Below are 12,542 nucleotides of genomic sequence, written 5' to 3' on the forward strand. Positions count from 1 at the left end.
CATTTGAAGAGCTGGATTCAAGCAGAGTAGAGATTCTTTGATTTACATCACCTGAGTATCCTACCTCTGTGTTACTTTCATCTTAAATTCACCGGTTGGGTACCGTTCAGGGCTTGATTCATAGTATTTTAGCCGCAAAGCTGACACACAGAAAAAAATTGAAAATTCACTGATTAAGTAACTTCAGTTCTTCCTCTGTTAGGCATCAGTACAGAACGTGTCTTCTCACAGCTGACATTATAATGTACCAGAAAACTAATCTGCACCCTCCCAAAATCAAAGGTGTGGGCTTGCTCTGAATTAAAGCGCTGCCAAAAAGCAGAAGTGAACATTAAAAAGTGCATAAATTACATAATGCTCATATAGGTGGTAGCGTAATACACTTTTCCCCTCTCTCACTGATTCAGATCTGGCTTAGACTAGCAGTGACTGAAAGTTGTTGGTATCTGGTGGCTAATACACGATCTCCGTCATGTTCCCATTGGGAAAGTGTCTGTATGCCAAAAGCATTATTCAGAATTATACCTTGTTCTTTTCCGTGTAACTTTTCCATGTAATTATTCTGCCATAAGCAGTTCAGCAGCTGTCAGCCTTACTAACACGCAGGCCCAAGGCAGTGGGGGAAATGTACCTCCCATCTGGAGAACAGCCACCTGAACCTTGGCAAGAAGGCCACTCCTGGACACTGAAAGGCTCAGACCCCCTAAACCTGCTTTACTGCTGCCTTCGTTCTCAAGAATGAGTTTAAATGCTCCTTCATTAGGTCTCTGTATCACAGGTCAATTTTGCAGACATTTTAACCTGTGTTTCACACCTATAAGAAACTTCTTCCCATAAGTCTGCAACAAATTACTATGAAACATACATCCATCCATGAGTTGAATCTTTACGTGCCTGGCGTTATCGAACGTTATTCTTTTCTTGTGAGTTGGGTGGCTCTGCTTTGCTCCCTGTCCGGGCAACGACGTCCAGCTGACCTCCTGCCTTCTGCTCCAGAGCATCTCTCCATCGGCAGCTGCTGGCTACTCACCCCCACCCTTCCTCTGGAGAGGATTTTGCATAGTTAATTATCCTTTTCATCTCTAAGCTCTGAGAACTTTGTAACTTTTGGTAAGTGATTGCCAAAAGCAGCACCTCGATAGTCCAGCCATTGTTCCCTTGAAGTTGTTTACTGAGCTCTCCCTTCCCGACCATTGCTTAGTTTCCTCTTTGCTCTTCCCAACAGCTCCTTTGCCTTCAACCCGCTTTACTCCGAGAGAATAATGTGAAACAGATAAAGGGGAGTACAATTACACACACCCGCAGAAGAGTAATCGTTTCTTTACCCTCCAGAAACGTTCCTCAGGACTAAATGCAGATGCGTAAATTACGTGTTTAGAGAGGTAAGGAGGCGAGTGGAGAAGCGGAAGGGAAGTTGCGCACACGAACCTTTCCTCTCACCGTGCTTTAGAGGGGACTACTCTGCAGCTGACAAGCTGCGAAGGAACAGGACACCCAGGTAGGTGTGAAGACACAAACCTGATTAGCCCTTTTTTCCAGACTGAAAGACCTACAGCCCCCAGATATAAACTGTGATTAACTAACAGGATTAAACTAAATTTTGCAAACGTCATCATACTTACACTATCATTGCTTCCTTTGTTGTCCTCGTATTTTGTCTCTATATGAATGGAGAATTTAGGCAAAAATGAACACTGCAACAAAAGAAAAATATGTTTCACATAAAAATTATGCCTTGCTTCATCAGCTGACATATTCAGTACATCCTGTTTAGTACCAGCTTTCTTTTTTTTTTTCAGATTACTTCAAGAAAAAGAGTAAATGTTTTTGTGATTCTGGAGGGATGTAGAGATTCTATCTAAAAGTTGAATACTGTAATAAAGGTATAAATAAAATAGTAAAAGTACTCTGGAATAATACAATAGCTTTCATGCTCACTATGCATAAGGGTACAAACATCCTGAATGCATTGTTATAAATTCAGTTCACTAAGATCTCAAAAGCAACTAGATATTCATCATCATAGATTAGTCTATCCCCCATATAAAATAATCCAAGGACACTTCACTAGCTGCAGGTGCTAACCACAGAGACAACAATGCTTTGACATGTGAGGGCTTTTTTAAAAATTATCAGTGAGAAATGAATTTTAGCATAATTTCCTATTAATGAAATTAAGATGGATTATGAACGGCTGTGCAAATTCCTTTATACTAAACCCAATCTTTAGATAATAATGCAAAAGAATTAAGAATGCCCGAATTCTTTTCTATTACAGATACTATTTCTGTATTTTATGTGGGAATAAATTTATTTTTCTGTGGCTTGCTTAATTTAGTTGGCTTATCAAGACTAGAATTCATAATACTAGGCAACATAATTTCAGTGGAAAAAATATTTCAAACATTTTTTCTTTAGCATTTAATAGTTCTTCTTCCAAATCAACTTTTCAGAGAGGCAGATAGAGCAGATGTCTAACAAACTGAAGGATACTAGTTCAGCATCTTTACTATTAGTCATCAAGTCTTTTCTTGCATTAACTGCCAGTGAAACTGAAGTGCCAGTTCCTTGTATGAGGCATCACTAATACCCTACACCAAAGTGCCTTTGTAAAGACTACAACTGTTTAACGTGCTGTACACAGAGATTACACAATGAGGACATTATGATGCCTCAGTGTTCACATTGCTGTTGGTCCAAGTTTGGACTTGATAAAATTTGGAGAGTTCTTCTAAGGGAGGGGCTGATGACTAAGAAAAAGGGTGATTTAAAAGGCCACCTGTAGTGCAACAAAACTGAAATGAGAAGCCAACTCCTTTGAGACTACAGAAAATACATTCCCAGTTCCATGGATATCACCCAACAAGTCACTGTTCAATCTTCTTCTGATCACAGGGTATCTAGTGTTCACTGAGCACACCTAGAATCAGTCCTTGTTGAAAAAAAAGTGAGAGTTTTTTGCCAGAATAAGGTTCTGGTGCCTGGACTACACAGATAAAACATTTCTTCTGGTCAAACTGTCTTCCCAGTAACATAATGAAACACTCCCATGTGACATGTTGGTGCCGCAGATGCCCACACCACACAGGCTTCTCTTCAAATCTTATAAATGTTTTGCTTTTCATTAGAGATTTCTGTGGAGTAGCACATTTATGAGTTTCAGTCCAATCTGAACTGTGACTAGCTCTCAGCTATGCAGCTTGTTCATTGACTGACTATGTGGGAAGGAAAAAAAAAATCAGCAGTATGTGGAGTGCAGGATGGGACAAGTTCTATGACAGATCTGCTAGCTCCTATCACCCATATTTTATGGGCAATTAAACATTTCCTATGTATACATCTCAGGAAGCGCCAGCTGAAAATATACAATATTTATAAGCAGTCTGTCAGAACTGGGGATCTTGTAACACAATTTAACACCAAATAATCCAGATATTCTCCCAGTTGAGGCTTCACCGTGTATCTCAGGATGTTGCTCCTGTTCTGGCAGACATCCAAAGGCATCTGCAAACAAAAGCCTTAGCAAAAAGTGACACTATAGGGAAAGAAGTTTAAAAAAAAAAAAAAGCCAAGGTTTGTCATAAGGTTCTAATTTGTACCTCCAAAATTAACCAAAAGGTGGAATGAACATCCTTGAACTATATTAGTGTTAGCTGGAAGAAAAGATGAATAAAAGGGGTTGATTAAAAGAATTCTATAGTCAAATGTTTCTAGAGTAAGAAAAGTTATAAATGTGATGTTACAAAAAATAGGGAATGACCCAGGAGACGCAGGGACGCCAGCATGTCCTAAAGCAATGTTTAATGTCACTCAGAAGATTCGTATTCAAACGGCATAAACCAACATTCTAGTTGTTTTCTGTGTTTGCAGGAGAACATGGAGGGTTGAACAGTAAATTACTACTGGAGGTAGATTATGTAAAGCAGATTTAAAAGAAAATATATAACCTAATGACAGAAATCATCTACTGAACAGTTTTTAGAGCATTTGGAAAATAACTACATTGGTTCTAGGGTGGTAAAAACACGGGTTATTAATCTCAAAAATTTAATATATGGTAGCTTTGTATTTTACAAAGATGTGTAACTACAGGGGTCACAGCGGAGGTGTACAGAGCTCTCGCTGACAACAACCTAGACCTCTGCATGTGGGAAAGCACCCTTGAGGAAATGAGAGGAGACTGCCGATGAGTATTTTGTTTTATCAGCAGTTACTAGTACTGCTTACTGAATGCAGGAACTGGTACTGCACTACTGAGGAGTCAATGCTTAAGTCTGAATAACATTTTTCGCTGAAAATGGTAGAGATGTATGCTGTACTACCTACGATACACTAATTGTTTAGAACAGTTATTAGGAAAACCCAGTTTACTAGCATTGTGTCTGCATATTTCAAGGTTACTCCAGCATATGTTTTACTTACATGTTAGTGTATGTTAAGTATCTGTCCTCTTGATTTGAGGACCAAAATCTAATTTTCTTTGCTACATAATTAAACAAAATCAACACCTCCTAAATAAAACCTAGTAATTAATAAAAGCAGAAAACAGAATGACATCAATGATCTATCACTAGTGGCAGGGTCATCCAGACTATAATGCTTGAGCAGACTGAGTATCTAGGTCAGAGCTTTTTGAGTTTGCAAACTTTTAAGCTAACACAGTTTGATTCTAGTGGTTTGTTGGAAACCTCCGTGGCTACGGAAATTGCTCTATGCTGACCTTAATGGCTCTGGGCAATGCAGTCCTCTCGGCTCTTTTAAGAAGCAGCAGGATCCACCACAGGACTTGGTGCTGCTTTCATGGTCCCTCTCTCAGGAAGCTTCATTGACAGAAGGAATGTAAGTAAAGCATCTTTCACATTTCCAGCTGATAGAAAGCTACCAAAACAGTTCCTCATCTCTGGTTCGGATTAAAGCATCTTTGCTTATGATCTAACTATAGAAATTCAGGAGTTGTTGGATTGAGTACATTTTTCAATACTCAGGCACATTTTTCTTTGTTGCTTTGAGGTCACAGTTTCAGGTACAGCAGAGGATAAAGATGCAAAATATGAAAAACCTTTGTTCTGTTGAACTGAAGCATGGCTACAGTTTCAGAGCAAATTTTGAGTAAAGCCAAATTCCAGATTTCTGTTTTACCTTGCTATCAAGAAATATCTACCATTTTCAGCCACTGTCTAGAGCTTACCAGCAGTGAGTCAGATCATGATACCTTGACATGCAGCCATTCCATATATTGAAGTTAAAGCTGCATTAGGCTGCCTGTGGCATCTCAGCAAGCCACTGCTTGAATCTAGTTGTTGTTTCCTGTGACCCAGAATCTAAACTCTAATTAAAAAAAAAAGAGATCTTCTTGTCTGGCATTTCAAAAAAGAAACATTAAGAAAAGACTAAGGATCTTCAGAGTATTACGGAAGAACTGTAAGTGCCATTTACCTCAAGCCACCTCATTAGAGAGCAGAAAGTAATTTTCTGCACAAAGCTATCGAAAGTCAACCTCCCTGTGTATTTAGGATAAAGACGAGGGCTGTACAGTCTGAGATTATAAATGGTAACATCAATTTACTCCAAATGAGAACTAAAATTCACCAAAAAGTACTCCATTGCAAATATATCTCTCAGAACCTCAACTGACCAGCAACCACTGTTCCAGCAGCTGTGGGGGGTCTCGCTGGCTTGCAGGAACACTTAGCAGGGTCCAGATTTTTGAACGTTTCACAGAATGTGTCTCATGACTCATCAGCTGTACTGTGACTAATTGGCAGAGGGCTCTGGCAGAACCAGAACACTGTTTATGCATCATTCAAAAGACTTCATTATTCAACACAAAGAAGTTGTTGGGTTTTTCCCCCCTCCTTAAGTGACTGGGTATTTACTTAGCCAGCGATTAAAAGTGTTATGCAACAGCCAGAATCAAACTTGGGAGTGAACGGTAGGTAATAAACCTTTTAGTAGATTTTTTTTTCCAAAGCACCACTCCCTTTCTGCTCTGCCTCCCCCCGGCTGCGCGTTCCTCCAGCACAGACCTGGCAGCCGATCGATGCAGCGGGAACGCGCAGGGCAGCGCTGCCGGTTTTCCATTCCCTAGCTCTACAGCTTGCAAGGTTCCTCTTCGGAAAAACAGTGGCAAATTGAATCCTTAACTTTAAATTAGACGTAAATTCCACATGATAGGACAACAACTTCAGAGTCCTGGTGTCTTCAATGATACGGTTTCTTTGTGTAAAGCTCTCAAAGGAGGTGTCTTTTGTATTGTCACCTCCAGATTGTTTTAGATGTGTTATAAGCTCCTTAAAAATTTGTTATAATTCGGTACACCTGTGACACTCAAAAACAAGTACGGAGAATACTCTGTAGGGGTTTTTTTGGCTTTTTTTTTTTAATCTTTCTATATTTAGCACCCCCTTGGAAGAACCAGGAGAGGTTTGAAGCTCAAGACAGTGCGCGGTGAAATACCCCGAGTCTGTTAGCCATCAGCACACACAAGCACGGGTATTTCCAGGCTACAATAAAGCGGAATGAAAGCGGCATACGGAAAACACAGACCGCAGAGGCATTGTCGATTCACTACAGACAACCTCTTGAAACATGAAAGGCCTATTTTTAGCACGATGATTGATTAGTGTTGCCATAGCAATCAGCAACACTTACAAGAACAGGGTAGAACCTAAGTATGCCAAACACTTGCCAAAGTCTTAAAGAGACAGTCAAGCACCAACGGTGTTTTACAATCGGTCTGTGGAGAGGACTGTAAAAATAACCTTTGCCTAGTAATTACACCCAGGGCGGCTGCAGGAATTACCGTAGTTGCCAGTAGATACGTGGGCCAGAGGGTAACTGGGACAGGTTTTTGACCCGCTGTAGCCTGCTTTGTGTGAGCAAGTGCTGTTTCATCAGCGGCGTTTTTACTGGTTTCATTTTCCGTTCGGTTTCTTCCTGCAGAATGTTCAAAGAACTGCTAGAGACCTCGTCACTGCACTTCACTTCTGCTGCGCCTTGTGAATATTAATCCACAATCCCTGGGAGTTATTTTTGTACAGTAAAAATTAATCCCACCAGCAGAAGCATATCCCCCTAAAACTTAACATAAAAGACTGGAGAGGCAGGCGTTTCATGTAAATGTTCTCTCTGATCTCCCACCACTTGTCAGACTGATGATTTTTTTTTTTTTATATGGTCACATATACATTATTTTGGCAACACAGGTGGAACTGGATCCTTTACAGAGCAATCTCCATGGAGCCTAGAGCTAAAGAACACAGTAACTGCTACAGTGAGGTGAGACTGGCCAAGAAAAATCGGATTTTTTTTTTTAATAGGGTAACTTCTCGACACCGCATCCTTTGAATTCAAAATTTTTGGGCACTGTTTTGGTAGTCAGTGGGTAACAACAGAATTTCTTTATTGAAGATCAAAAACCTGGGAAAGACAAATGGCATCCCAACTTCTCATTGCTAGGCAAAGGGAAAGTGGGGACTAAAGGGTAGTGGAAGGTCCCCAGACTTACAGAGGCAGGAGGGGGTGCCCAGCGCAGCAAGGGGCTAGGAGAGAAAAGCACACACACACACCAGCCCTGCAGCATTTACAAACAAGAAGGATGGATGGAATGGGAGGAGGGATGTAACATGGGAGATTGCCAACGCCTCTGGATAATGTCCAGGACAGAACGGAGAGACCTGGATGCAGGAGAATAACCAAAATCACACACGGGTATGGACAAACAATATGTCATTTCTACAGTATATATGCTGTATATATAGGTATGTGATGTCTCTACAGCGTATTTCAAATTACAGAATTTCCTTCAGCTATTTACAGAAAGAACTGAGACAGTTTATTTAATTGAATAGTCAAAGTTTTTTGGAAAATGGCCACCACTTTATTGACTACCTTCAGAATACTGTGGAGAGCAGTGCATGTGAGCACGTGGAGCCACTATGTGATACAGGTTACTTACTACACAAGCTAGCATCAATCAGGATGACAAAGTCAGAAAAGAATAGACGGAAAGGGCTGGGCAGGGTGATGGCAGAACTTGGAAGATGTGACTCAATGAGAGGGAGGAGAATTTGGAAAGCAAGATAAGCACAGGAAGGTGGCAAAGAGCAGAAAAAGCGCAGCTGAGCGGAAAGAGTAGGAACAATGCAAAAAAGGGCTTGGAAATAAGCAAGGGACTTAAAACTTTCATAAACAAGCTCAGGAAGAAAACCACTATTTGTTTGCATTACATACAATAACTTGAAGATGAAACAGTCAACTAATAAGTTGCCTCCAACCACTATGAAACTCAGCACTTATCTCTGGTTTTGCCTTCCCTTAGGATCTCCTTCTCCGAGACATGGGAACAGTAACCTGTTTATTGAGGAGGAACGGAAGCGAGAAGCAGTGTGCACAAGTGGAAATGACAGTCCCATGAATCAGAGAGGGGGTTGGATTGCTTTATAATAAGCCAGTGGTGGAAAAAGGGAATTCTCCCAAGCAGTTTGATTTACTCTGTTTCAATGGGATTAAGCTATTAAATGAGAATACAGTTTTGCAGCTTGCTAAAAATATATTATTTGTTTCTTATGAATCCCACAGAGGTCCTTCCTTTTGCTAGATTCTGTAAAGAACCAAATCTAGAGCAATGTCACCAGGTAGCCTGTCTAACTTGAGGGGTGAGCGGGAGGAATTTTGGTAGTAACTTGTTGTATAGCTGCAATACAGATTCTGTTGCATTTTTGATGCAGGCTCTTCATATACTCAAGCTGGAGAAAAGTTTGTGCACTGAAGAGTGATGGGTTACATCCAAATTTCAAGCACTGGTAATCAGATAAAGAGAACACAGGGAAAAAACTCTTCAGATTTCTTGCAATGTTTATCTGAAACAACTTTTTTTCCTTCTCAAGTAATCTGATTATAAAAATAACAATCACAAAAACGTTCCTTCCAGATAATTTCCTTCACCGGTAAACTGGCAGCTGACTAAGTGAAGCCCATAACGTGCCTGTTCTCAAAAGTAATCAGAAACCAGCAGGTCAATGATGGAACATTTAGCAACTATCACTCTGGGGCCTTGACACATACCAGATGAAATAACTTTATTTGCCTCAGTCATTTGCTGTAGAAGAATTAGTGTCATTGTGATATATCATCAAAGGAATCATTGTCTCCTGCTTTCTGTTCCATAACTCCTTTTCATAAATAGCTACATGCTATTCCTAAGTTGAGACATTGGCAGGTTGAAAGGATGCTTTTCCTCCTTGCCAAGAGTAAAACATGCCATTTTTAATCTTTATTTTGCTTTATATACTTATAATTGTGAAATTAACAGTTGACCATAGATTATGCATTAAAAAATTATCCAGCTGTTTTTAAATTTCATCCTCAGAATTGAAATACTGCTAACAACACCGGAGCTCTTCAGAGAGCAAAACTATCTAAAATTATCCCTGGTAAACACCGGAACTGCACCTTCAAAGTCAGAAGGGTTTGCTTAAATTCTGTTTGTGTTTTTCCTAACCTCTTTGTACTCCAACTTGATAGCTAAACTTCGTTAGGCTCATTTTCAGTGTACTTTGATCATATGAATTTTTTGTACCGTGGTTTAGTCACCATAGATTTGTGATCTGATTATTTCTTTGCTTGGGGCTCCTCAATTTTTGTGCAGAATCTCAACTATCACTCAAACAGGTCAAATGGATATTTGCTCTGTGCTGCTTATTGTCTAAAAATACCCCGATTCAAGTAAAGAAACTTAGTTCTATGCAATCCTTTATTGTTTGGTTTGCAATAGAGACAGGTTTGCTTTCTAGTTAATTATTTCTAATCTGGCTGGACAAACTCAGAAACAAAAATAAGGAAGTGTCCTGAAAATTCAGTCATTCACTCTCCACAGATCTAAGAAGAGCATAAACATTTTACACTACAGATACATGTTTGCAAATGCTGTGATAAGCTGGCATTTGGGTTTGCTGAGAGTTACAAGACATCCTTCCTCCATCCTCCAAGTGCAAAAGGCTCCAGCCTGTGACCAGCAAAGGAATTCTTTCTAAAAGCCAGCAGCTAGCAACACTCATTGCACCCAGCGTGTGCAGCTTGACAGGAGGCACCCGCCAGTACCCAAGTCCTCTGATTGCCCATAGAGCAGAATCACTTCTATAGGGCTCTCTTTCAGCTGTATCACAAATGCAGTATCCCAAATTTACGAGCTTAACATCAACCTAATCACAGTATTAAATGAACTTATAAATAAAAACGAAACATTTTAGCAAGATAACTTGTCAGGTTTCTAATTACAAGATCAAACCCAAAGCAACTCCTGTTCTAAGTTTAAGAGACTTTCTCACATACAGTTCTTAAGTAATGCCCCAGCCACTAAAACAAAGGTTCGAACTTTGTAGGAGTATGTTGTTACCCCCAAATCTGGATGACTTCCTTTGGCTTCAGCTTCGAAAGTATTTTTTCTACTTCCTCCTCCCTCTCAACGTCAGCAGGAAGCTTGCAAGGATTAGCTCAAGCTTTAATACAGCATTTCTTGGGACATTACCCATCTCATCTTCCTGATAGGAAGTCTTTTGTATGGCAGTTTCAACGAGGCCCTTCTCCTCAAACAGCATAGCATATATTTTTTAATGCTCTCCGGACATTACAATATTTCACATATTACACACCACAAAAGCATCACTTGTGCAACAGTTCTGTTAAGCTTATTATCTTAAGCGTGTAGTTTTCTTTACATATTATTAATATGGTTGTCGAGACGTGGTAATAGACCAGCTGTTTGCTGTCAAATTTAGGGGTTTGCTGTGTAACGAATAACCATTTCTTAAAGTAGATGCCATCATAGCTAGACACAGGTTATAGAGCACCAACGTCATGACACACTAATTTCCATTCCTGTTTTCATGCATCCAGTCACTCTTGGCTTTTTATACTACCATTGCAGAGAACAACATTCTGGAAATTATTTTCAATGCCTGCCGAGCTTTTTTCCTTAGAAGATGACCAAATTTCGGGTCTTAAGAAGGTCATATTTATAAAATCCACAATATTTCACAGGAAAACCAGGTTGTTGAAATTATTCTGCATTGAATCTCTGGATGCTAGTGTATGTGCTTGAATGCAATTTCTCAACAGCTTTCACGTTTTACAGCTGAAAAACCTGAAGACTATCATCAAGATTCAGTCTGTTGTTCACATCCTCTTCCAAATCCCCAACATACACTGAAATAACACTGCTGAGCCTTTAAGGTCCTTGCTCTTTATTTAGAGTAGAACTTATGAGGTTAAGTAAGGTGTGAACATACTGCATAGCATATGCATAGCATACTGCATAGGAGTATGTACTTGACTCGACAAGAATATGCTTTATTTATCCAATTATTGGTCTGCCTTTAGAATCAGTTTTCCTTGAAATCAGGCTCAATTCTTAGAATGTCCCACAGACCCTTTGGAGGGAATTTACTATCTTTAAGGAAAGTGTTTCCAAGCTATCTTACACATTTTGGGCAATGTCTGTGGGTTTAGTCTTTCAGAATTCTCGAATATAGAAGATCAAAATTTAGAGAAATATTCGAGGCAAGGATAGGAATTATTCCCAGTGGTATATTTTAACATTTTTGTTCTAGATTCGACAGTTTGAGGCAAAGTCACTTTCTCTATTTCCCTTGAAGATAATTTCATAGTCTATCAGCTCCACTAAAATATATTTTAGATTTTTGTCTGAAGTACAGTTTCCTTAATCTCATCCCAATATGTCTAATTCTGTTTCCTTGCACCATGGTGAGTAATTAGTCCCCAACTCCCATAGGCAGTTACATTGTCACTGTTTTGCCTACCTTCTATATTTGTAGACTGATTTAACTTTTCTTTACAAGTCTCTTCAATCCTGCAATCATTTTCTGATGCTCCTGAACATCTCTGTAGCTGTATACCTTCTACAGACCTTTACCAAAATGTGTTCAAGGTCTTGTCTCATCAGATTAGATAAAGATCACCTCGTGATTCAAATTCTATGAGTACAGCATTGCTGTTTGGTTTTGATAACGTATTGCATTTCAAATTCAGGTATATATTTCTGTCCACCACCCCTTTAATTATTCCTACTTGTCTCTTTCAGTCAAAGAAAAAAAAAATCACATTAAAAAAGTCAAATTGACTTTCAATTAAAGAAAAAAAAAATACAACAGAGTGTAAGTAACAGATACCAGTGCAACATAGCACATGTCATCTTCCCAGCCTAAGATGAAACCTGCTATCAGAAGGCAAACCCCCAGTTAATGCAACGTGTGATAGGCCCTACTGAAGATGCCTTCCAACAAAACCATCTGAGAATCTGTTCCCTCATTGCTACTGTCCATTATGGGACATTTGGGTTTCCTCTGACAATCAAATGAATTTTAAACATGAAACAAAGCAGAATATGTAGTAAGTATCTACGGTACATACTGAAAAGCACAGTTTGGTACTTCGGATTTTCAAACCTGGCCATCACAGTTGCAACTCTAAGTCACCAGCTTTCAGATCTGAGCATTTAAATGCCTTCATTTTTTCTCCTTCAC

At 39.5% G+C, this 12,542-nt stretch overlaps 1 protein-coding gene across 1 annotated transcript in view; it reads right to left on the reverse strand.

Moving 5' to 3' along the window:
- Positions 1-12,542, reverse strand: part of PITPNC1 (phosphatidylinositol transfer protein cytoplasmic 1) — a gene marked incomplete at its 3' end in the record, with an annotated part of 81,147 nt that overhangs the window by 24,687 nt on the left and 43,918 nt on the right. Inside the window, exon 5 of the mRNA XM_082007965.1 lies at positions 1,623-1,694. Within this exon, the coding sequence (XP_081864091.1) occupies positions 1,623-1,694 (72 nt within the window). The remainder of the gene's footprint in view (positions 1-1,622; positions 1,695-12,542) is intronic.

This window comes from Phaethon aethereus (assembly GCF_964289735.1).
Source record: "Phaethon aethereus genome assembly, chromosome: 18".
Classification (NCBI taxonomy): domain Eukaryota; kingdom Metazoa; phylum Chordata; class Aves; order Phaethontiformes; family Phaethontidae; genus Phaethon; species Phaethon aethereus.